Consider the following 25393-nt stretch of genomic DNA (forward strand, 5'->3'; position numbering starts at 1 on the left):
CGAGCCCACACACCACAGCACAGGTGTGCAAGCTCACACCCCTGCACACACACACCCTCCACTCCCCAGCCTTCAGGAGCACCACGGGTCTGCCCAGCTGTGGCCCGGCCCTGCACTCACACTCTTTGGACATGCCCACTTCGAAGCACTTCTGCAGCCGGCAGTACTGGCAGCGGTTGCGGGTCACCTTGTTGATGATGCAGTTCTTGTCCCGATGACACGTGTACACCATGTTCTTCTGGATGCTGCGGCGGAAGAAGCCCTGAGTGCGGAGGGGGGGGAGACGGGTCAGCCATACCCGCAGTGGGGGCCACAGCAGCCGGGGGCGCAGAAGGCCAGGTCACTGCTACCCTGAGCCTTTGGCCATGAGCTACCTGAGCAGGCCAGGTAAGGAGAGAGCAGGGCCCACCTACGCAGATACTCCCAAAGGAACCCCGGCACCTGCCTCTGCACTGTGGGCAGGCAGAGGTCTTCCCCAGACCCGCACCCACAGACCTGCTCCTCCCCCCTTGGGAAAAGGACGGCAGGGCCACCAGTGCGTCAGGAAAAGGGGGAGAAGGGGCGACACAAGAGATGCAGAACTCCAGAGCCCACAGCCACAGGCTCAGAGCAGGGAGAGAAGGCAAGCAGGAAGAGGCCATGCAGAGATGCGCACAGCCTGGCCGAAGGGTTGAAGCCGCGCCGTCTCAGGAACGAGCAGTGAGACACCGGTCACCAGCCAGGCAGGTGTGCATGGACCAATCCCAGGAGGACCGGGCTGGCCAGAGACAGGCTGACAGGCCAGGGACAGACTGGGGACAACCAGTTGGAACAGGCAGACACACACACTCTGAGGCCTTCTGCTTTGCCCTTGATCTTGGCCCCACACCCGGGAATAGCCAGTCCAGGCTGAGGGGCGGTCTGGAGCCCCGAGCCCCCAAACTACACAGCTTCTGAGCCCCAGCCTCTGGGGAAGAAGCAAAAACAGAGCCCCTGGCCCTGGGAGATGAGGAGGAGAGGCCATGCCAGTGGCCACCGGGAAGGTGGCAACCACGTCTGTGCCCCGGAGCCTGACGTGGCCAAGGGAAATCCAGCCCAACGCTGGGGAGCCCACAGCCGGAACGTCTGAAGGAGAGGCCAAAGCAAGGCGCCTGCCCCAGCTGCCTCCTGCCAGGCCACCACGGGGAGGTTCAGGCAGGGCCACCGGGGCAGGCCTCCTGGGTCCCCAGCCAAGAGCCTGTCGGCAGCCAGCTCACCATGGCAACCCGGGCAGCGGTGGCGGCGCAGGCTCCCACCCTGCCAGCTGGAGGATGGAGACGGGGGAAAGGAGCTCAAGCAGGAAGGGCCTCTCTGGTTTGGGGGCGCCCTGCTCATCTCCGGGGGGCTCTGCTGCAGGCAGCCTCTCCTCCCAGGCTGCTGCCACCTCCCCCACAGGCACAAGGGCAACAGCCTCAGGGACGCTCCCCCCACGCCCAGTAGCAGACTCCCAGGACGTGGCAGCGGGGACATCCCATTAATCTAACCCGGACCGTCTCTCCGGAGGACGAGACTCACCTTGCAGCCCTCACAGGCGCTGACCCCATAGTGGTAGCCTGAGGATTTGTCCTGGCAGACGAAACAAGGCTTGTAGATGCGGGGGAGGGGGGGCGGCGAGGGGGGGCTGGGCACTATCTCTTCCGAACTGCTGCTCTGGGTCTCGATGGCTGGAGAGAGCAGAGGGAGGGGCGGTTAGAGACCCAGGCTGCTGTCCTTCGCACCTGCCCACCCGCCTCCCGCCCTCTCCCAGGGGCCCCTCCCAGCCTCCCAACCTGGGGGCAGGTGCACAGTCTCAGCAAAGCTGGGACTTCCCAGCCAGGCCTGGGGAGTGAGGTTGCCAATGAACCTGGCGGCACCCCCATCTACTTTCCCAGGACCCCACCTACAAACCCAGAAAGATCAGAAGATAAACCGACACATTCGTATGGATTTGCCTGCAGACAGGGCTATACCTGGGCAGTGGGAGTGGGAGCCCGCCTGGTTCTAAAGCCGGGGTCCCTGGGCGGCCTGGGCCCGCCTCCCCTAGTTAGGAAGGGGTTAAAGCCCGTGAGGACACAAGCTGGGGGCAGAGGAAACTGGGGTCAACAGGATATTCAAAGCCGGCCACTCCCCCACCCCCTCGGCTTCCGCTCCCCCTTCCCCTCTGACAGCAGCCACGGCCCCTCCTCTACCCAAACAATCCCCTGGCCGGGGATTCAAGGCAGGGTGTGCAAAGAGAAGTTGCAAATGCTGGGCAAAGGAGGCGGGGACTCCCTGATAAGCACGGGCCCCGCCTGCAGACAGGGAAAGGAGTCCCCATGGGCCCCGGAAGCCCCTTCCTCTGGGTGCCCAGTCTGGGGGCAGCAGCATGACAATGGGGGTCTGTTCCCATCAATGCTCTGTCTGTCTGGCCTCAACACTACGTCCGGGTTACTGCCCCCCCTCCCCTCCTGTGATTCAGCTCCAAGAGGGCAACCAGGAGGGCTGACCCAGCCAGCAGGGCGGCCCTCACTAGCCAAGCCCTCCCCAGCACCTGGCTCCATGCCCACCACCCAGGGCAGGGCAGGGCTGGGCTGGGGGGCGGCTGCGCCTTAAGTCGGGGCAGCTGGGGGTGGACTGTACTGGATGGAGAACTGTGACCACAGCACCCAGACCCCCAAAGGGCCACCCGGCACCCTCCTGAAGCCCCTGCAAAGTCTCCTTGTCCAAAGACAAGGAGCACCAAGCAGTCCATCCCCAGGAGGTAGGCCCTACCTCCTCCCACACCCCAGAACCCTGCCTAGTCTCACCCCAAACTCCAGCACTCAACGTCCTGGCATTCAAAAAGGCCCACAGCTCCTGGCCCAGGCACCTTATAACCATTAGCCACAAGGGCCCCAAGTCCAAGGAACAGAGAAAAGAAGCACCTGGACAAGGGGAGGGGCGGGGGCTGCGTGCTACCACCTGCCCCCTTACCTGCAAACACACTGCAGGCCACGGGTGACGGAGGAGCCGGGACAACTGCCTGGGCAGGGCTTTCCTGGCTCCTCTCGGGGCCTGGGCACCACTTCCCCGGTCAGCCTGGCTGGCCAGCACCGCTGTGTCCGCACACCCCACGCCTGCCCAGAGACCAGGGCTCCACAGCAGAGGGCCAGTGGGGGCTCCGGCCTCCCAAACTGCTGGCTGGGGGTCCCCCCACCCCATTCTCCCAGAGACCAGACAAGCAAATCAGACAGGCGAGAGGGCTGAGAACAGCTGCTTTGGGGGGCCGGGTTGGGGGGCCTGGGTGAGGCCAGGAGGCAGAGGGTGGGTGACAAAGGAGCCCTTTGTCGTGCTAACTTTTTCCAAAACGTAAAAGAAGTAACAATAGACAATCCAGACTGCACTGGGGAGGGGGGACGTCAAGGGCGCGGGCGTGGGGGGGCCGTGGCCTCGAATCTCAGGTTGCAACAAGCAGAGATGAGGCACTGACCTGTCTCCCCTCCCCTCCCCTCCCCTCCCCACCAGCCCTTTGCCCTGGGTCAGCCACCCCAAGCTCTAGAACGGGCCAGACTGGAGGGCAGAACCGGACAGGGGAGCTTTGGGGTACAGAGTTGGGGGAGGAGGAGGCAGGGCATGGGGAGACACACCGGATACCAGGATGAGGGACAGACAGGTCCAAGGTCAGAGTCAGACTAGCAGGGCAACTGCCTGCAGAAATCTGGAGCCCAAGCAAAGTCCAGAGCTTGTTTATGGAACTGAAAGAATGTGTGTTTTAGAATTGTTTGCTAGGACAGGGGAGATGCCCCACTGTGGGGTACAGTTCGGGCTGAGGCCTTTCTTCCACCCACGAGGCAGTGCTGGCCGCCAGACTATAAGGCGGTCTGCACCCCCACCTCCGGCACATCCCACCTGTCACCCAGGGAACAGGGCGGATGTTTCCCAGTGTGCCCTTTGGGCCCAGAGTCCCCATCTCCTCAGGCCTCCAGCCAGGAGCTTGGAAAGACACAAGGCACTCTGGGACCCTCACAGCCTCCACAAGAGTAGAGCACACAGCTTCAACTCGGCCCACACAATTCTTAGGGGAAGGACGGCCGTGGCCTGGTCCCTCCCCACTCACCTCCTCCCCCCCAGAGGCCCCAGCCCACAAATCTCTCCTCTTCCTGCAGAAAGACCTGGGCTGGAGAAGCACCACACCTTCTCGGCTCAAAGTCCTAGCGCCCGGCGCAGGGACTGGCACCAGCCCAGGAAGCCTGGGTCCCCTCCAGGGCTGCCAGGTGCCCCTCCCCCGCTCCCCCCCCACAGGGCAGGAGGGGTAGAGCAAGCTGGATTCCCCGCGCCCCAGAGCCGTTTGCAGGCTCGCACAAGGGGCCGGTTTCCTGGAGGAGATCAGCAGGAAATCAGCCGGGCCCCTGGCCAGCGGCTCCCCTCCCAATCCAGCTGGCACCCGCTCCTCTGCAGCTCCCCTTGCAGCCCCTGGGGAGGGATGGGAAGGGGGCGCAGGGCCCTCGGTACTGCCCTTCCTCCCAGGGGTGGGAGGGGGCGGCTCGGGTGCAGCTCGGCGGCAGCAGCAGCGGCGGAAGAAGGCCCCTGGCCCAGTGGCGGCCGATAAGCATCTCCCCCCCCCCTTACAGGGGGCCACGTGCTTCACATTCTTGGACGTCTGGGAGCGGGGCAGAGGCGTGAGCAGCGGAGATTGGTTTGGGACAGATGGGGAACCACATCCTGTGTACCCCTTGTCCTCTAGTGGCCCCAAATGGGAGCTCTGGGGAGGGTGGCAACGTCCCCAGGGCTACATAGGAAGGAGGTCTCTTCCCAAAGCCAGCCCGCTGTCTCTTTCCGCCTTGGGTGAAGGAGGCAGGAGTGGAGAACCCTGAGGGGCTGCAGCGGCCTGTCCCCAGAGGACCTGCAACCACACCAAGGCAGCGCTGGCGACCCTGAATGCGCTAGACAAGGTCTAGTCCCCCCTCTGGCCTCCAAGTCTTCCAGTGCCTCAGGAACCCCCCCTGGGGGGGCTCACAGCCTTGGGTGCTGAGCCCACGGCACCCCACCCACATACACAGACCCCTACACAGACTATGGGCCCGGACAGGGTGTGGGGGACAGCCTCCCCACGGCCTGCCTCGCCAAACCCGGGGGCTCATGGGTCTCTGGGACTCCACACTCCTCCTGCTTCCCCTTGGGGCCAGAAAGAGATGAGCTGCCCTTATGGCAAAGGAAGAGGCAGGGCTGGAGCTCAAGGCCTCCCATCCCTGCTTCACCCCCAGTCCTCTGGCAAAGGCATCCAAGGTGGTGGAAGGGGTGACCCTGGAAGCCCTGTCCCAATTGTCCAAGGCGAGGGGGGCACCTTCCTCCAGCTCTGGGTGGACAGGAAGGTCCTGGTGTCATAGTCCTCACCTCTCCGTTTTTGCCAAAGTCAACCTATCTCACACCTCAGTCCCTCCCCACTGTCTGCAGCTTCTCAGCCTATCCACCGGGGGAAGGAAAGGTCAGGGAACAGGACAAAAGCAAAGGATGGGGTTAAGGTGACTCTCAGAGGAGCTGTGGTGGGGTGTCTCTCTGTCTTCCCTCCTAGAGCAAAGGTGCTGGGGGTTGCCCTCAACCCTCTCCAATCTGCCAGGCCCCAGGAGACCCTCTCCAACCCTCCTCTCTGGCTGGCGAGAGGGAGCCCGCAGGTTCTGGGAGGTGGGAGAAGAGTCGTGCCCTGAAGGAGAAGGGAAGAACCCGGAGCCTGGTAACAATGACCCCGAGGCAGAGGCCAGCGCTCTCCCACCCAGGTGCACAGGCCCGCAAGGCTGGGTGTGAACACGCCCAGAAGTGCACCGCCCCCTCACAGCTCCCGCAGTGCACTGAGCCCCTCCCCCACCAGGAGCCCAAACCCAGGCAGGGGGCAGTGAGGTGAGCAGGCAGCCAGGACTCCAGGGTTCTCCTCAGTGCCCCTCTTAGGAAGGGACAGTCCAGTACCTGCCCCTGTCCCCAAGTGAACACAGGGTAACAAAAGGACAGGGCTGGATGGGAAGGGGATGTATCCATTTCCACAGTAGTCCCAGGCCAGTGAAAAAAAAAAAAAAAAAAACCACACTCATCCCCCAGAGAACAACCTGGTTTAGGATTAGAAGGAGGGTTCTTCCCGCCAGAGCAACTCTCCCCTCCATTCCTGGACAGAAGCCTCCGAGATGCCAGCCAAGTGTCCTGGGCCAGGACGACACACAGATGGTCAGGCGCCCCTCCCCAAGATGGACGGATGGCTTCCGATGGCAGAGGGGTGTTTGATGAAGTTGCCCCTTCCTGCCACACCCCACTGCCAACACCAAAGACATCCCGCCTTCCCCGGACACACACTCGAAGGACACAAGGGCAAGGGCTGGGGTCTGGGGAGGAGGCCTCTCCTCCTCCGGCAGCCAAGCCCACAAATGGGACCTTTACCCCACCCTCCCGGATGCGAGGAAGGACCACTCTGCTGTGAAGGTATTGGATGCCAAGCAAGATGATAGAAAAGTGGGGCAAGGGGCTTCATTTTCCCTCCGAGAAGTAAAGATAAATGAACAAATGTTTCCTGAAGGGAGGAAGCCCCAAAGTTTCTCAGCCCTAATGTAACAGAAACAGTACCAGTGGTGACTCCAGCTGCGCAGCAAGGGGACCGCGGCTTCAGCAAGAGGAAACGAGGGGAGGTGAAGGGGAGAGACGAGACCCCACCACGCCCCCAGGCTCGCATCCCCCGGAGGTTCGGAAGCCCCGCCGCCCACCCTCACCCTATACAATAGGAGAGGGGTGGCTGGTACCTACAGTGGTTTGAGCCATTCCAAAGCGGAGTCCGGAGCGGGGTAGAGTAGGGACCGGGGGCGGGGAGCCCCTTCTCTGGGAGCAAACAGGCCCGGTTCTGGTTATAAAAATCCACCACCAGGAAGGGGTTGGGGGTGGGGGTGAGCCCCCCCACTTCTACGCTCTCGTACATCTTCTCGGCAAAGACGAGAGGTCCAGGCGGGGAGGTCGTGAGCGTCGCCTCCCTCACTCGGCCGGCGGCGCCATCCGAGGGGAGCAGCTGGGGGCGAGGGGCACGTCCCCCACCCCGACTGGCGACCCAGGCGGGCGGCCGCCCTCAGCCCGGAATCCCGCGGTCCCGTTTAAGTCGGCCGCTGCTCCGCCGATCCCAGGTGAAAAGCGGGGAAGTTGTATGTGGCGCGGGGCGAGGGGGTCCCTCGGCTTCCCCGGGAACGCCCGGCCGAGCCCCGGAACTCGGCGGCTTCACCTCGAGGGGTCTCCCGTCTCGAGTCTCACGGTGTCCGAGGCTGAGTCCCGAGGCTCCCCAGGAGCGCCGGGCAGGGGCGGGATCAGCGCGGGAGGCGGGGGCTCGCCGAGCACTTCCTCCTCCCCGCCGGGGCTCCCGGGCTTCTCCCGGCCGAGGACACCGGGTGGGGGTGGGGACCCCGCGCGGCCCCGCCTCCGCCAGGCCCGGCCTGGGGCTCGGGCGCCGTGCGCCGCCGCCCCCCACCCCCAGCCGGAGCCCCGCTCGCCGCGGTCCCACCCCCTCCCCTCCACCCCATCCCGTTCGGGCACCACCCCAGGCTTAACCCTTTCCCCGCTGGGCCAGCCGCAGCCGGAGAAACGGGGAACTGAGACCGAGAGGCGGGATGTGGATGCGCGAGTGGGGGGAGCCTGGCAAGGGGGAGGAGAGAAGAGGAGACAGAAAGGAAAAGGCTCCAGAGGCGGAGGGCGCACGGAGGCCAGGCACCGGGAGAGGAGGGGGCTGCGCGGAAGGCCAGGACGAAAGCGGGGCGGGCGTTTCCCCCAATCCAGTTCCGCTCCCAGCCTCCCCCGTGGCTCGGTCGGTCCGGAACCAGCGGCGCTGCCAGGCGGAGAAGTGCTGGTGCAAGGAGGAGAGGGGTGGTCCCGGTGTCCTCCCCTAACACACCCCCACCCAGCCCCGGCCTCATTTGCCTAATGCAATGCGGCTGAACTCTCGCTGAACTCGCCTGGCGCGCCTCACCTCCGGGTGACCCACCCACCACTGCCCGTGACATCACCCGCTCGCCAACCCGCCCGTGGGGCTCGCCTGCCGGCCCCCTGCCCAACCGGGCTGGGCCGGCTTCCCTGTTGGCACCAAGAGATGCCGCGAGAGGCAAAGGGCCGGGGTGCGTGCGGCCAAGTGTTAGAGCCTGGGACGCGGCGTGCCGGGTGTCCTGGGTGTGACATTGTGCAGCTCAGGCGCTGCGTCGGATTGAGACACCCGGCTTGTGTCATTGTCTGTGACATCATGTGTGACTGGCCGCCCGCCCGCCGGAACCCGACGCTGCAGCGCGGGTGCTTCGGCAAAGACGTGCAGCCGGGGCTCCCCTCCCCACGCTCCGCGTGCTTCCGGTGAGCAAAGCCCCGCCCAGGGTGTCTCCCAGTCTCGGAAGGAGGATCCGCACCCCCACCGCACAGTCCAGCCCCTCGAGAGATCAAAGGACCGGCTGATGCCTTCCAACTGACCACTTCCTCCTGGGAGCCCTTGACATGCCTGTTCAGGGAAGAAAGGCCTAGGTTGGGTGGATCCCTGAAGCCGGGGATGCCCCTGGAGGAGAGTGGATCCCATGACGCCCTTTGACCCTGCAGCGGAGCGGCGCTCCCCGATTCCAAAAGGGGGTGGGGATTTACATGCTTCCCAAGGATATTCTTCTAGAAGCCAGATTATTAACGTGTGTATATTCCTGAACCCTAACAGGTACTGCAAGAGAAAAAAGCAGGCACCACTCCTACTTTACATCGAGGCTACATGGGTTGTCCGAGATCACACTGCTAATAAAGGGTAGTGCATTTGAAGCTTCTGACATGAAAGCCCATATTCCTACCATGCCATGCCAATTTAAGGGGGGAAAAAAGGTATTTTGGAACTCCTCTTACCTGGATACTCTGGCGAGCCTGCCCTTGCAGACCTTAAGGGCCAGCAGCCATTAAGCAAATACTTGTGCTTGTGTGTGTGTCAAACTGTGATCGTTGATTGGTGTTATGACACAGATACTGTGTGCTTTGAAGGAGAGTTAACCTAAGTGTTGGTGGGTCGTGGAAGAACAAAGCAGAGACCTAGTCAGTCAGGCAAAGGGAGGAAGGAGTGCGGTCCCAGTAAAAGAAAGCCCGCGCAAAGGTCCTGGGTTTGTAGTAGTTGAGTTCATTCAAAGTACTGACAGAGGACTCGAGCAGACAGCGCGGAAAATTCCAGAGGAAAAGGGGCCCCAGAGCAGACTGGAGAGAGGGGCCGAGGCCAGGCCAGGTGGGCTTGTTGGCCTCAGTCAGACTTTTGCGTTGCATCCTACAGGCAGGGAGAACCTACAAGAAAATCCCAAGCAGGGGAGAGGCGAGATCTGAGTGACAGCATCTTAAGATCATCCTGGCAGCTAGCTGTGTGAAGAATGGGCTGTAGGAGGGCACAAGAGACCGGCTGGAAGCTACAGTAGTCGCCCAGACAGCACACAACGGGGGTGCAGTCTAGGAAACCGGCAGTGCTGACAAACAGAGGAAGGTAGATTCTTGAAACTTTTTAATGATAGAATCAAGGCAGGGTGAGTGGGGGCAGGGAGGGAGAGCTCCAAAAAGACTTGCATGTTCCTGGTGAAACAGCACTGTTCCTGAGACTGGAAAGTAAAGGAGTCTATTGGGCTGGTGGACAAGTGGGTGTGGGGCTCCGAAGTGAGGTCTCACCTAAGTGAGGTCTGGGGCGGAAGCCGAGCCTTGGCAGTGAAGGAGATTGCTGGGCAGGAGGGCAGGTGCTTCCATGGCCTGTGGAATCTTCCCTCCCAAATGAGGTAGCTACTGGGCCTCAGTTACGCACTAGACTCGGTGTTCGCAGCTGTGAAGGACTAAGGGATCAGAGGCTGTCCCTGCCGTCAGAGACCTGGGGTAGGGGGAACATCTCCCAAACCATCAGCTCACAGCAGGAACTAGGTGGGGCGAAGTCCCTTCATGGTAGAGGCAAGTGATGTAAGAGAAAAAATAAGGACCCACAGGTATTCAAAGGAGCGAGGGAGAGTGTGGCAAGTTATGGGGAACATCTCTAAAGTTTCTGGGAACAGGCTGGATTCAAGATGTCCCTTTCGCCCTGTGCAGGTAGCTCGGTCAGTTCTGATATGCCAAGGTTGTGGGTTCGATCCCTGATCAGGACACACACATAAAGCAACTGATGAGTGCATAAACAAGTAGAACAACAAATTTATGTTTCTCTCTCTCTCTAAAAAAAACCCAATAAATTATTTTTTAAAAATGTTCCTTGAAGGACAGTCAGGATTTCCGGAGCTGGAGAAGGGGAGAAGCCAGGGATGAGATGCCTGTTCTGGACAACAGCAAGGTCATGGCACAAGTGAGAGCAGAGCACAGTGTCCTGGGGCAGCAGGAGAAGAGGGTAAAGTGAAGGCCGACCCACTGAGGGGGGGACTCCATGGCGGCTGCCCACAGGCGTGGGGTCTGCCCTCTGCTGCACCACCCGCAGCTCCTCTCGCTGTGTGCGTTTACCAGCACGGCCTCAGCAGGTGTGGGCCCAACTGAACCGGCCGTGAGCTGTGCCAGGCGGGGCTCCCGCCTGTCCCCAACCCCGTCTGGAGAGGGTGACCAACAGGAGACCGTGAGGCTCTGAGCCAGGCAGACAGCAGGTCCCAGCACAGGGAGGCCATTCCCCTGGACAATTTTTGGCTCCACCAGCCCCTCATCATCACTTCAAGGGTCCTTTTTTTAAAACCTTCACCTGAGGACACTTTCATTTGCTTTTTTGGAGGAAGAGAGGAAAGGAGAGAGAGAAACGTCGATGTGAGAGAAGCACCAACTGGTTGCCGTGCACACACCCAGATCGGGGATCCGCAAAGGGACCGGGGGTTCAGACCGCAGGTGCCCGGACCAGGGATGAACCCACAACCTAGGCTTGTGCCCCGATCGGGGATCTAACCCCCAACCTTTTGGTTACAGGATGATGCTCCAACCATTGAGCCACACGGGCCAGCGCAAGGGTACTTGAAGCTCACCCAGGCCCTCACCAGCAAGCAGGTCGCCGTGGCCTCACAGCGAGTCCCCGAGCCTGAGCTGGGCTCCGAGTCTTGCTAAAGAGGAGGAAACAGGCTCAGAGAGAGGCTGGGCGGCCTGCCCAAGGCTGAACAGGAAGAGCTGTCCTCCAACACTGCTGCCCACAGGGGCGCCGGTGTGTGGTCTGGCTGAGGGTCCCAGCAACCCAGTCGTCAAAATGGAGAGGAAAGGGCCTCCGTTTCTGATCTCGCCGCCCGGGAGGCCCGGCTCCACTGGCTGTGCACAGACTCCACGAAGGAGGAGGAGGAAGAAGACAGTGTGGGCACCGCCCCAAAGTAGTTTGAAGAAGGGAAACACTTCCTCTTTCCACAGATGCTACTACCCCTGAAGGGCCGTCAGGGCCAGCACTGGCCCATCCCCATGGGTACATGGCCCTGGCATGGGGTGGACATAATTTGTCTCAGGCCTCAGGGAGTCAAAGAGGACAGGCTTCCTTCCCTGAGTCCCCTCCCCCAAACCCATGCTGCGAGCCTGCCCAGGAGGGGCCTGTACATTATTAACGCTGCCAGATAAAAGGTGAGGGGCCCTATTTTCATTCGAAACTCCATCCACTCTCTATTGGCTGATTCTATATTTTGGAGCCCGGAAAGGCCAACATAACAATACCCCCTCCCCTGGGCCGCCCCTCCTATCCCTGGGAAAAGTGGGCAGGAGGGAGGAAGGGAGTGGCAGGGAAAAGGGGGAGAAGGGCACCCCCCCACCCCCATGTCTCCCCAAGGTCCCAGGTCCTAGGGCTGTTCCCCAGTTTCTTGGCGCGCACAGTGAGTATGAGGGCAGAAAGGAAGAGTCTAAGCCAATCTCGGGGTTCCCATTCCCTGATCCTCTGCTGATTGCTTCCACCTTCCCTGCCCCCAGCCCACAAACTGAAACAAAAATAAGAACATGAATGGAGGCCTTTACACGCTGTTCCTAAGGTGTCTGTCTGGAGGTGGGGGAAGGTTGCCTGCCGAGCTCTGCAAAGGCCCAGGGCTGCAGTGGGCAGGTTCGGGGTGAGGATGGGTGTGAACAGATTGTATCCGCAACTTCCAGGACAGGATGGAGATCTGGCCCAGGCCTCCCATTGCTCTCTCCCTCCAGCCTTCAGGATGCAAAACAGAGAAGAGAGGCTGAGGCTCCTGCTGGGGCTTCCCGCGCCCCCTGCTGGGGGAAAGTGGGAGTTCTAAGGCAGAAGCCATGGGGAAGGGGTTTCAACGTTGGCACTGCTCCCCCTCTAAGTCTCCCTGCACCAGGAGTGCCCCCCAAATACCCTCCTGCAAAAGCCAATCTGGATGTCGAAATGGCCAGGCCTTCCAGGCCACTGAATCCAGGAACAACCTACCGGAGCCACTTCCTCCCGTGTAAATGCAGATGGTGGTCCTCTCCCAGGACTGTGGGGACTGAGATTTGTAAACCAGAAGTAAAGTTCCCCCCCAACACATGGTGGGTGCTCCACAGACACTAGAAACCTGTTCTCTACAACTCCCACCCGGAAGGGCCCGGGTCCCCTTCCACTGTCAGAGAGCAGCACCGCGGTGATGGGACGGCAGTGACCGCAAGCACAGCGTGCCAAGTGCCCCCCGTGGACGACCTGACATAGATGCTCTGGCCTAGCCTCAGCCCTGCGGGGGGGGGGGTGCTCCTGTCCTGCCGCACAGCTCAGGAACCCTGCTCACAGGCCACCTGAGTAGTGGGGGACGCAGCTGCCCTCACAGCCTCCCACCCTGCGCCCGGAATGCCTGGGGTGAGCAGCGAAAAAGGCAGGTTCGTTTCCCCTCCGGCCTCGCTGATAAGAATTAAAGACCTTTCCCTCCCCGAACACACAACATAATCCACAGACCACTCCCCCTTAAACACTCGGGGCTCTAAGTCACCACCCCCTCCAGCACACAAGCCAAGTGACACCCAGTCCCCAGCTCCTCCGGATTTGGTTCCCCAAAAACACACTCAGCTCTCTGATCTGCTCACCCAATACACACAAACCATTAACTCCCTTCCCCACACACATCCAGCCTTGACCTCCCCACCCCTAAAACACACACAACCCTGACCCTCTCCACTGAGCACACAGAATCCAGCCCTCCACAGTAAATACCAGTCCTCAAAGGGGACTTGGCCCCCGGGGCAGGGGTGGGAGGGGTGGGGTCCTATACCATCCCTGGGACCTCCCAACTCTGGCTCCCTGAGAGACGAAAGCAGGACAAATATCCCCCAACACACAGTCACCTGGAGAATATTTATGTCACTCTGTGGCCACCGGGTCTCTAAAGGGTACACCCAAGACACCCAAGGTCCAGCCGCCTCCTGACTTGGGGAGAGAGATGGGAAGGGGGAAGTGGGAGGAGGGGGCCTTATCAGCAAGGACCGGAGCCCATCACTGCTCCCTGCAGGAGTGGGGGCACGCATGTCCCCCCCTCCTAGGAAGTGCCGGAGCCCAGCACCACCCCGGGGCCAAAGAGCAGGGAGGACAAGGCTGCCTCCATCTCCCACACGTGTGACTTTGACCGTCCTGCTTCGACGCCAGTGCTAAGAGCCAGGCCCCCAGCCCCGTGCAAGAAGCAGAGAGATGCTCCTGGTCCCAGAAAAGCGGAAGGTGAGGGAGAAGTTCAGAAGCTGAGAATTCGGGTAGGAAGAGAAGGTGTTGTTGTTTACTAGCTAGGGGAGAGGGGCAGGGAAACCCACAGGCCCACACAGGGAGGGGGCAGGAAGGGGCATTGCCTAACCTGGGTGGAGAAAGCCAGAGAAGCCTCTACTTGCCTGAAATGTGAGCACCCCACCCCAGGGGGAAAGGTTACCAGGGTGGGAAGTATGGGACCCGGAAGCCCTCTCCACCCACCTCTAAGAAAGAGGAAGAAGCTTGCAACATTTAGAGGGCAAAGCACTCACTCTTCTGGCACCGGACTGGGCAAGGCTGGGGGCCAGGCCCCCCGACCTCTCTCTGTGAGTCCAGGCCCCAGGTGAGCAGCGTGTCTGGGACACTGTCCCCATCACCAGGGGAAGGACAAGTTGTCCACAGGCACCAGGCTACGGCCCCCTGGTTCTCCCTCCCTAGAAAATCCCATCCTGGCAGGCAGCAGACGCTCCAGCTACCCCAGTGGAAAGATGAAGCCCAGTCCTTGCAGAGGCAGCAACTACCCCACACAGCGACTCGGCACCACAGCCACACCCGCCCACTCCCCAGCAACCCAGAACCCAGAGACCGGCCTCTCTGTCACCTGGCACAGACTGGAAGGCCAGGTCAGAATCGGGTTCCTGACTCCCAGGTTATTCCGCCACCCACCTCCCACCCTATTCTGCCCAGAAGAGGGGAGAAACAGAGACAAAGGTGTGTGTGGCGGAGGCGGGGGGGGGGGGAGCGTCTGACTGCCCCTCACACCAGGGGTCGGGATGGGGGCCTCAAGGAGTATAGACACAGAGCTCCTGCTGCCAGCGGCTGTGGACCTGGGAGGCAGGGGGCCACAGCGGGGCCAGGGAAGGCGATCCAGGAAGCAGTGGTGGCGGTGGGCACTGGGCCAGTGCGGGCAGCGAGGCACCCAGCCAGGGCCTGCCCCGGGGACAAAGAGACTCCCTGGCTCTGGGGACAGTGCACTGCCCCCACACTGAGAAGGGGCCACTGGCCCAGCCCAGCCAAGAGCACTGGGCGGTGATGCCAGGCAGCTTGCCAGCAGCTGTGGGAGGGGCGGTGGGTGCCCAGGGCAGGGTGCTCAGTCCCTGCCCACCAGGAGAGGTGGGACACGTTTCCCAGGTCAGCAACTGACCAGCCAGCCTGCCTGTCCACAGCCTATTCTGCTGCTTCCAACCCCCCTCCAGCCCCAGGCCAGGCCCCGGCTCCCTCCTCCCCCCAGCCCTGGCCTGGCGCCCAGCTGGGCCCTGGGGGCCAGAGTTACTGTAAGCGGCCTGGCAGGCCCAAGGTCTGGACTCTGCCAGCTGGCCATAGCCGCCGCCACCTCCCACTACCTGGCTCAGCCAGCCAGGGAAGGGTACTGAGACCCCCATCCAGCTAACAGGGGTCCCCCGCAGCAGAGAAAGGAGGCCGAGAGAAAACACAGCCCCTGCCAAGCGCGTGTGCATGTGTCCGCAGCCAGAGGCCAGGCGCAGCACTCATCCTGGGACACTTGCCCTGTCCTCCGGGCTGCTCCGGGGTCCCTCCCTCTCCCCCTCCCCACGGGGCATAGCTGGCAGCGGGAGGGGGTTCCAGCAGCCCACCCCCTCTCTACTCCTTCAAGCCCTTTCCCTCTGAGGCACTAGATGCGGGGCGGGGGCCCTAGGTGGGTGCCCCGGCCCGGAGCAGAGCTGCCTTTTCCACCAAATGTTGAGAGGTTTGTTTACCCGCCTGCAGCCTCAGGGTCCAGTCCTTGGAGCTGTCTGTGAGGCTCTCAATGGCCTGGAGGGGCGCCACAGGACAGCCTCGGCTCCCCTCTGCGGCCCCCAACATCCAACACAACCGCAGGACCACCGAGTTTCATCCTCGAGCCCCCCAGACAACGGCCCCCCTTGTGCAGAGGAGACCTCACCACTGCAGCAGAACAGACACGCCCAGAGGCCAGAGCCCGAGGCCTGCTGCCCCGCGGAGCTCCCCCACCGAGCCTCCCACCACCCCACTTACTGGCTGGGGAGGGCGTGCTGTAGCCGCTAACTGGAAGCTGGTGCTGGAGAGAGGTCAGAGCGCCCGGCGGGGAGAGTCCACCCAGCATAGGGGGGAAGAAGAAGGCGTAGGGGGGCACCGGGTACCCATTGAGGTGCCCTCCCCCAGGTGTCGGGCAGGAGCTGCTGTTGCTGGCCATGCCAAGCAGCCACAGTCAGAAGGCAGGCGGGCAGTCCGGCAGGAGGCTCCGGCGGGCTTCAGGCCGCCCCTCCTTGGGGCATGGGGCCTGGGCCCAGAGGGGGTTTGGGTGGTCAGCCCACCCCCCCTTCTGTCCTGGAGCTGCGGTCCAAGGCTAGCAAGTTAATTTCGGCCTCCTGGAGCCCCCACTTTAGCTTGGGGCCAGGGGCTGGGGGATGTCCCAAGAGCCGGTCCTTTGGTCAAGCAGTTCCGTGAGCTGGCACTTTCCTGGGAAGGTCCAGAGCTGGCCTTCAGGACGGGGAAAAGGATGCGTCTCTTAGATGACCCCTGGGCGGGCGGCTGGGGGGGCCATGTCCTGCGATGCTGCAGAAAGAGGAAAGACAGGTGAGTGGGCACGCAGGCATTCCCCGTGGAGCTCCCCAACCTGGGCGGCCGGAGATTTTCCCGTGGCACCCGGCTGAGCAGACAGCTGGCACCACGCCTGGATGGCAGAGACAGCCTGGGAGCAGGGCCCAGACACTGCTGGGGGTGGCAGGACCGCGCGGCCAGGCTGGGGAGCCGGAGACAGAGCTCAGAGCCTTGGAGGGCCTCTCCCCACTGTCCTAAGGGGAAAGGGTCTGCAGTGCCCCCCCCCAAAGGCTCCCTGCAGCACAGGGAGGCAGCTGTGCTCCTCCCCCCAGTGAGGGTTACCTGAGGTCAAGACACCGAGAAGAGGGCTGGAGGGGTTAGGGAGGGGGAGGAAAAGCCGCTTCCCTAAAGGGCTGGCACTTCTCAGAAAAATGACTCCTAAGCCAGGGGCCCCTCTTATACCACTTCCCCCCCCAAATCCAAGCCCCAGAACCCCAGATGGGTTTGTCCCACAGGCAAGGGGAGGAGGCCTGTTTACATACATGAAAATAGGGAAATGCAAGCGAAGGACTCCTGGGCATCACTCCCCGTGCTTAACAGCACAGAGGGCCGGTGATTTGTCCGGAGGGCAGGGACCGCACTGAAGGGGCGAGGGGGACTGAGCTCGGAGTTCACCCGCACACGCTGTCTGCAAAAGCAGCATCCCCAGGAGCCAAGAGGTGGGGGCGGATGAAAGGCCAGAGGCCCCACCGACCGGAGTGTACACGGACCCACACCCTGTTTGAACAGCTGGGACCAGAGGACACAGGCACAGATAACTCCCTGGGCCAGGAGAGGTGGCAATGAACCCGGAGACGCCGTGACACAGTGAGACAGACAGCAAAGGGGGAGAAAAAAGAAGCAGGTTCACAAGAGGCTGCTTCAGACCCAGTTGGGCTACGTGGAAGGATATATATACACAGATACATACCAATTCATGTATGCATACATATATATATAGTATAGACATGAAAGACAAAAGAAAAGACAGCCAGGGCCCTGGCTGGTGTGGCTCAGTGGATTGAGTGCTGGCCTGCGAACCGAAAGGTCGCCGGTTTGATTCCCAGTCACCGCACATGCCTGGGGTGTGGGTCAGGTCCCCAGCTGCGGGTGTGCAAGATGAGACTGATTGATGTTGATACTCCTCTCCCACATCGATGTTTCTCTCTCTTTCTCCCTCCCTTCACTTATCTCTAAAAAAATTAATGAAATCTTTAAAATAAAAAACCCAGAAACACTGCCAATGCCAATCAAAACCACATGAGATACCACCTCCCTTCCACTCCGATGACTATAATCAAAAAAGACTGATAATAACAAGTGTTGGCAAGGATGTGGGAAGACTGGAACCCTGCACATGGCTGGTGGGAATGAAAGTTAGAACAGCTGCTTTGGAAACAATGTAGCCATTCCTCAAAAGGTTAAACAGAGGTTTCTGTAACGACCCAGCAACTTCACTGCTCGGGATCTACCCCCCAGAGATGAAAACATCAGTCCGCACGGGCGCCTGCACAGCATTATTCGTGGCAGCCACCACGTGACCCAGGTGTCCACCCACTGATGACTGAACAAGACGCCGCATATCCATGCACTGGAATATTACTTTGCCACCAAAGGGAACCAAGTGCTATACGCACCATACCAGTTCTGAGAGACAGAGGGCATGATTCAATTTACATGAAATGCCCAGAACGGGCAAACCATACAGACAGCAGATTGTGGTTACCAGGGACTGGGGTGTGGGTCTGAGGGAAATGGGAAGTGACTGCTGAGAGTAGGGGGCTCCTTCTGCAGTGAGGGAAATTCTCTAAAACCGATGGGGGGGGCAGTTGCACAACTCGATATACTAAATCCAGTCCGTTGGCCACTTCAGTGGGTGAGCTTTACGGGGCATGAATTACATCTCAATAGAGCTGTTAAAAAGAAGGGACAAGGGAAGAAGGGAAAGGAAAAAAACAGAGCCAGAGACCCAAAATGAGAACGGTCCCCCTTTGCAGCCCCTTCCCCCCAAGCGCCGGCCACACCAGGTTCCAAGTCTCAGGCTCCAGGCTCAGACCTGCAGCCCAGTGGACAAACACAGGCCTGGGAAGGGGCAGTTCCTACCAAGGCTGCCATGGATGAGGCCAGCCAGCCAGCCTGTGTCTGGCTGAGGGAGGGGGATGGAGGGACAGGTACTTGCTAGGGAGGGGGCAGCTCTCCCAGGACCTTGTTAATGACCATGACTTTTATGGCTACTAATTATGACGACCACCGGACGACCTCTGTCCTTAGCCCTGAAAGAGGTGCCCCCTCCCCCGCCCCCCAGGCACCTGCAACTCCTTCCCAGGCTGAGAGAGCTGATGTCAGAGAGAAAGGAGCCCCACCCATGGGGCCAACTGCTGCCCTGGGCCCCCCACGCCCCTGTGGGGCCCCAGTCAACGGAACTCAGGCCAGGGGAAGGAGGGGCTGACTGAGCCTCATCAGCACCGACAGTCTCTCTCTCTCTCTCACTCACACACACACACACACACACACACGCCCCACTTGCAGAAACATGCACACAGGTCTATGGGAATCATACGGGTAGGCAAGAGCACGCCTGCACGCCCAGCCTGTGGGGGGGTGGCGTGCACAGGAGAAGAGGGGACCCCGAAGACACCACCTCCGCACACCTAGGCCCCGCCACACAGTGAGCGTGGCTCAGGGCCTGCGCGCCCAGCCCGGGGGCACAGCTCCCCACGGAAACACAGCCGCAGCCCCCACAGCGTCCCCAGCCGCGAACGCCCTGGCCCTCGCACAGCCAGGCTGGCCTCTGTACCTGCTCCCCAGGGCCCATAAGCGCACAGTGGTGCGCCCTTTGGCTGAGAAACACTCTAGAGGACTCACATCCATACTGGGACCTGCATCCCTGAGGCGAGGCCCAGAAACTCATTCACTCCAGGCCCCAGGCATCCTGACCCAGCTTTAGGGGGGTTGGGGTGGGTGCAGTCAGCTGCCCCCCCAGGAGACATAACTTGAGTCACCTTAGTGCTGCGGCTCTGCCTGTCAGGAGTTTGAAACTGGACCAAACTTCACCCCTTCCCCCACTACAGACACACACCTCGGAGAGGCTGGAAGGTCGCTCTGCCTGGCCCTGCTAAGCCTTCCAGCTTCGGTGCCAAGTTGCTCAGCCCCGAGGGGGGCCTTCAGCAGCAGGAGGGGGTAAAGATCACAGAGCTGGGCCGAGGGCCAGGCTGGCAAGAAAAGAGGGCTGGGCAAGGGCATGGGGGACGGGGACAGAGCCGAAGAGCACAGGGCTCTGCCTCAGAAGGTCCCTCTGGCGCTGTGACCCTCGAGGAGACACCTGGGCCCCGGCCCCCTGCACCCAGGGGTGGAGAAGACACCATCGCAGAATCGAAACCAGCACCAGAGAAAGGGAGAACAACCTACCCACCTCCGACCTCCACCCTGTGCCCGCCGCCTCCACTGCCCACAGGCGCCCTCCCTGGAGGGAGAGAAAACCACAGGCCCACACCTCAGATGCACTGAGCCCAGACTCCGCACAGCAGCAGGGAGGGGGGCTGGAGCACCTGCCACCAGCCACACACCCCTGCCCACTGGGGCCTCCCTCACCAAGGTGCCAGTGTCCCTCCCTGGGGTCGGATGTCCCCAGCCACCCATTCGTTGTATTTCCCAGGGTCTCAGGTCTAGAGGAAAAGGCAGGGGCTGGCTGAGCCCTGAAGATGGAAGAAAGAAGCGGAGGTTTGATGGGTCAAATCTCAGCTCTGCCACTCTGGGTGACCTTAGGCAAGTCACTTAAACTCTCTAAGCATCTGTTTACTCGCCTGTGGACTGCCTACCTCAACCGACGGTTGTGTGATTTAAGAGATAAAAGTCCTGGAAAGCACCTAGCAGGGTGCCTGGCAGACAGGAGGTGTGGGGCGCAGGGTCCCGCCCTCCCCACACCTCTCGGCATCAGCCGGTGCCTCCCTTCCTTCTCCCCAGCCAGGGTTAGCGTCTGCGGACAGGGCAGGGCAGCAGAATCACCCATCTGCCAGGGTCCGCTTCCCCCAGACTGAGGTGAGGGATGTGGGGGGAGAGGGATACTCAGCATGTGGGTGGAGGCCTGACCACAGCCCTTTCCCAAATTCCCTTCTTTCATTTCACAAACCAAAAAAGGGAAACCTTCGGATTTGGGGAGGGTAGGAGCGGAAGAGAAATTGACCATTTCCTCCCCTATCCTCAGCGGGATAGAAGCCAGGGGTCTGCAAACCCAGCTTTCCCAGGCAGACCCCCTTCCTTCGCTCTCTCTCCTCCCTGCTCCACAGGCTCCCCCGAAACAACGGTTCCCCCTGAGCAGAAATCAGGCAGTCCCAGAGAGACTGACAGAAGGAAATCAGGATTGGGGAGCTCAAGAGAAGGGGGACAGGGGGTTTCCTAACAATTCTAGACAGTCAATGAATCATATGCAAATGACACCCAAAGCTCAAACTCAACTTGGGGGGGTGTGGGCGGGAACTCCAGCCCTGGCAGAGACAAACACCTGGCACCTTTGGACCCCCTGCCCGGCCAGGAGCCGGGCAGGGCGGGGCAGGGCAGATTTCAAACCAGAACAGAGGGCTGGAATTATTTATAAACTTTCCAGGAACGTACACTCTCTCTCTCTCTCTCTCTCTCACACACACACACACACACACACACACACAGCCACAACCTCTCCCTTCCCTCACACACCTCAGTCTTCAGGCAGGGTTTGGGAAGCAGCGATGACCATTACTCCCTTTTTCCAGGGGTCCCCTGGCTAAGGCTCTTACCCCTCTCCTTGGCACGCCCCACCGCACCATGAGTCCATACTCTGGCCCTCTGTTTACCTTCTGCTCCCCAGGGTCTGGGCTGCAGGAAGACCAACCCTAGAAGGTGTGAGGAGGATCACATGGACCGGGCTGGGACAGGTGGGGGGCACCTCTTCCCCACCAGCTCCTTCAGAACCCTGGGCCTGTCTCGCTGGGGCCAGGACTTGTTTGAAAACCTGCCCTGAGCACATGCAGGCCCCAAGCAAGTCCTTGGAGGGGCAAGGGGTGGGCTGAAGTCCGGTGTCTTCCTCCAGATGCTGCCACTGCCCCACCACGGCTGCGGGTTCGACAATGGTGGGTCTGAGGTCTCTGTAACGTGTGTGTGCCCCCCACCCCCCGCCGCTTCAGGCGCTGCACCCGCTGCCCAGGGCTGCCTGGCCTCCACCTGCCACAGTCTCAGTGGTGACTGCGTAACAGGCAGAAGGTGCAACTGGACAAGCCCAAGGCCCAGAACAGGCCAAGTTCTAGGAAGAGGAAATGGGGGTCTCTGATGGGCAGGGTGGGGCCCCCAACTCCTGCACCTCCATGGACCAGAGCCCCGTGGGAGCTGTGCTCAGGACCCCCAAAGCCCGAGGGGGCTGCGGCTGCCCCACGGAACCAGAGCTGAAGTCGTCCGCTCTGCGCGCAGAGTAGGTGAAAGGGCAAGGGGCAGCCCAGGCCTCGAGAGGAGGGTGCAGCCCTGGGGAAGGCAGAAACAGGAAGAGGAAGAGATGAGCCAGCCTAGGCCGCAGCCAGACCACAGGGGTGTGGACCAAACAAAGGCGGCTTTGTCCAGGTAGGGGGACCAGAGGGGCACAGACAGAAGGGGACCCCCCAGCTTGGAAACCACCGTCCCTGTACCCATGTTGGCATGGGGCTTTCCCCACCCTCACCTTGGCAGCTGCCCACTCACCAGGGCCTCCGAACCTCCACGGTGTAGGCAGCACAACCCACTCACACCAGGGGCGTTGGACGGACAGTGTGCACAGGTAGTGCCTGTGCGTGTGTGCGTGTGTGTGCGTGTGTGTGTGTGTGTGTGTGTGTGTGGCTATGGCAATCCCCCAGCCCCTCCACTCTGCCCCACCCAGGGACTGCCCAGAGTCTGAATCCCAGTGCAGGCAGGCTGCCAGCGGGACTCAGTGGTACCAGCCCCCTCCCAGCCAGCACCCCTCCCTGGGGACCCAGGCTGCAGGGAAGCCGGGAACGCCCCCCACTGCTGCCTCAGGATATCCTTTTGGCTCTGGCCCCAGACCAGGCCTGACTCAGACTCTGCCCCGCCCCACACCCCTTCCATCGACCCCCCAGGAACTTCCTACTCCACACCCAACTACTCAGTTGGGGCTAGAACTTGGGGGAATCTCTTCCCCTCTCCATCCCCAGTGAACAGAGGAGCCCAGAAGGGGTGTGGTGAGTGAGCCCTATGGCTTGCCCCTTAATGTTGAGGCCTGTGGGGTCAGGAGAAGCTGATGCAGGCTCTGCGTGAGGGGGGCACCACCTCCCACCCCCCCCCAAACACACACAACCAGGAATCCTGCCCACGGCCCCACCCCACTGCAGCTTGGACCCCAAGAGGCCACAGAAACTCCCTGGGAAAGGTCGTTTCCATGAGAACACAGGATGGGAGAAAGCTCCAAAACTAAAGAAAGACATGAACTGGCATCTTGACAAGGCGGCTGGGTCCAGGCTGGAGGGGACAGGGTCCGCACAGTCAGACTCACACAGTCAGACTCACACAGTCAGCCACAGCCACGCACACCCAGATGTGGTCCCAGTCACCCCACTGCTCGTCTGAGTAGGTAGCTGTCACTCCTTCCCACAGACAGAAGCCTGGGGGGGTCTAGGGAATCTGGGGCATCAGAGACCACACACACTCAGCCTGAAACAGCCCCCTAGGCAGGTCCCCCCAAACCCCCCCAACTGTGGGCCTAGGGGGAGGGGCACCTTCCTCCCCACAAGAACCAGGGTAATGCCTACAGTGGCCATCTCCATGGCAACCAACAACAAACATCCCGGGAACCACAGTGGGACAGGAAGTGACAGTCACATGACAGGAAGACTTTTTTTTCAGTGTGGGGAGGGTGAAGATTGTTAGCAGCCCCTGGGAAATCAGCTGTCTTCTAAGTTTCCCCCAGTTGGAGCTGGAGGGAAGAGGGGTGGCTAGGAGGGTGGCCACCCCCCCCACCAGTGTGCCAGGCTGGTCGCAGGACTGACGGGCCCTCCCTCCACGCCTGCCACTCACGGTTCCCCCCCTTGGGCCCCCCTCCCCTCCACTTCCTGCCGTGACTGGAGATCAGAGAACTCCCCACCACAGCTTCCCCTTCTCGAGTCTCGATTCCTGGGTTGAAGGTTTCACTGTGGGGCAAGGGACAGAAGGCAGAAGGGCTGGGACCTGCAGTAGGACCCAGGGCACAGAGGTTCTGGGGGAGGGACCGAGAGGGAGTCACCTCAGGGTAGGTGTGTGTACACACGGGCACACAGCACACAGCGAGAGGGTCACGATGACACACAGCAGGGTGCAGTGACACAGGAAGGCTGCCTGACCTCGGGCAGCTCTGAGGAGAGGGAGCAGAGCCACTGGACCAGCTCTCCGCGCCCGCTCCGGTGCTGTCCTCAGCCTCCGGGTTCAGCCCAGGCTTCCGCTGGCCTCCGGGCCGGGGAGGTCTCAGCGGCGCCCACCCCCACCCACCTCTCCCCTGCCTTTTGTGCTGAGGAATGCCCCTCCCTGCTCCAAGGTGCCCGCCCAGAGAGGGCACCTTGGCCAGAGGTGGGGGGAGTGGAACTCCCTCTACTCCCCTCCCCTTCTCTGCAGATGTCCCAGACTATATTTAGCCCAAACCGGGAGGCCAGCCAGACCCAGACTCCCCACTGGCCTGGAGCTGAGCTCCCAGTTTTTATGCAATTAAAATATTAACACAGAACCACCCCCAACCGCACACCCCCATGCCCCCAGCCCCGCCAGAGCAGCAGAGCTCAGAAAACTTGACCAAGGGCAGCCTGGCTCTGCAGCCAATGGGGGGTCACTGGGCAAACAGCAGTAAACTCATCCCCTTTCCCATCTTCCAGACCCTGCCCCACAAAGGACAGGGACATCACCCATGAGATCAGGTTGACCCTTGCAAGGGAGCAGGCTTTCCTTGTTCTGGGAAGGGAAAGGCATATCTAGTGGGTTAAGGGTGGGGGGTGCCTGGTTGCAGAAATTCCACCTGTCATTTTGCAGCCCCCTCCCAGCCGGCTCTAGTTACAGGGCTGGGGGTTGGCAACAGGTGCTGGCCAGGCTGGCAGCAGTCTAATCCCCCCCTCTGCGCCGCCCCCCTCCAGGCTGACAGTAGTGCCTGGAGGTCCCAGCAGGGGCCCTGGCAGCCAGGATGCAGGGTGGAAGAAAGAGGCGCTGCTGCCAGCTGGCGGCGGGTGGGGGACCCATGCCCCTTCCCTCAGACCTGCCCCCCACACTTTGCAATGTGTGTTTGAGGGTCTGGGGAAGCCACGGCAACCCTAGTTCCATAGCGCCTATTTCATTTCCCCATGATGCCAAGCAGGCGGGCTGGAGTGTGGGAGGTCTGTCTGCCTGCCTCTTCCTCCTCCTCCTCCTCTCCAAATTCCAGGAACAAGCAAGGGAGGCTCCAGTTGCGGAGAGAGAGGGAGAGCAAGCAGGCGGTCCCAGCTGGGGAAGGGGGGGGGGGCGGGGACTGGAGCGGGAGGCAAGATCCAGACGGAGCAAGAGACACCCACACCCGAGCCAGACTGGGGACAGACACACCAACCCTGACACATTCTCACACTCTGGGCCTGGTCCCTGCACACCGCCCACCCTGCGGGGACACCCAGACGTCCTCAGCCAATTCTGCCAGTCTCCAGAACACTCCCTGGACACACACGGAGAGGCAGGCACTCACCCTCACCCCACATCCCCCCACAAACCGTGTGGGCTCCAGACAGCAGCCAGAGGGTGGAGAGGGAACGCGGGGAGGGAAGACAGCAGGCAGCAAAGAGGATGTGCAGCCAAAGCCCGGGGAGCTGGGGCATCGCTGCCACACTCCTTTCCCCACACCCAGTAGGTCAAGACAACCCTGGCCATCTTGCCAAGGCCCTTGCCAGCTTCCCACACTCCCCAAACCACCACCACCAGAAAGGGGTGTGGGGCGCTGGGCAAGTGGGGATAACCCTGTTTATCTGTCATAGGGACAGAATTACCTTTCCCAGATGCCCCTCACCCCAGACCTCAGAGTGCTCACAAATAGACACCCAAACACACCTACCCCACCTCTGCCACTCAGAGGACAGGGCGCTGGGCACCGAGGTTCATGTTCTGGGACAGGGCCCACCCTCAAGTCACATAGTTCTGAGAAGCACCCCACCTAAGACCCTAGAGTCCGCACAAGTACCAGCCTGGTGGGCGGGGTGAGGGTCCCAGAGGGCAAGCCAACTTCCAAGACCAGATGATTCAGGGGAAGGGAAACTA

The 25393-nt window shown here is 61.4% G+C and overlaps 1 protein-coding gene and 1 long non-coding RNA gene across 7 annotated transcripts in view; one reads left to right on the forward strand and one right to left on the reverse strand.

Annotated features, from left to right (window-relative positions):
- Positions 1–25393, reverse strand: part of RARA (retinoic acid receptor alpha) — a 43745-nt gene that overhangs the window by 7167 nt on the left and 11185 nt on the right. For 2 of the 5 annotated variants that reach the window (XM_037129695.2, XM_037129694.2), the window contains exons 2-4: positions 15581–16120; positions 1534–1682; positions 121–262 (exon numbers count right to left, since the gene is read on the reverse strand). In XM_037129695.2, coding sequence (XP_036985590.1) covers positions 121–262; positions 1534–1682; positions 15581–15758 — 469 coding nt within the window. In that variant the 5' untranslated portion in view covers positions 15759–16120. Of the gene's footprint in view, positions 1–120; positions 263–1533; positions 1683–6738; positions 7429–15580; positions 16121–16447; positions 16470–20916; positions 20935–25393 lie in introns of those variants that run through there. The other 3 variants (XM_053656203.1, XM_037129696.2, XM_037129697.2) reach the window with 3 other exon arrangements.
- Positions 7525–11885, forward strand: LOC119037491 (uncharacterized). Of its 2 annotated transcripts, none has more exons than XR_008389906.1 (3): positions 7525–8740; positions 9248–9451; positions 10885–11885. It is a non-coding gene; the product is annotated as an uncharacterized LOC119037491 (long non-coding RNA). The 2 variants fall into 2 exon arrangements; XR_005080215.2 differs by lacking the exon at positions 10885–11885 and adding an exon at positions 10202–10294.

Source organism: Artibeus jamaicensis, unplaced genomic scaffold (genome assembly GCF_021234435.1).
Source record: "Artibeus jamaicensis isolate MK-2021 breed Jamaican fruit bat unplaced genomic scaffold, CSHL_Jam_final contig_1998, whole genome shotgun sequence".
In the NCBI taxonomy this organism is placed as follows: domain Eukaryota; kingdom Metazoa; phylum Chordata; class Mammalia; order Chiroptera; family Phyllostomidae; genus Artibeus; species Artibeus jamaicensis.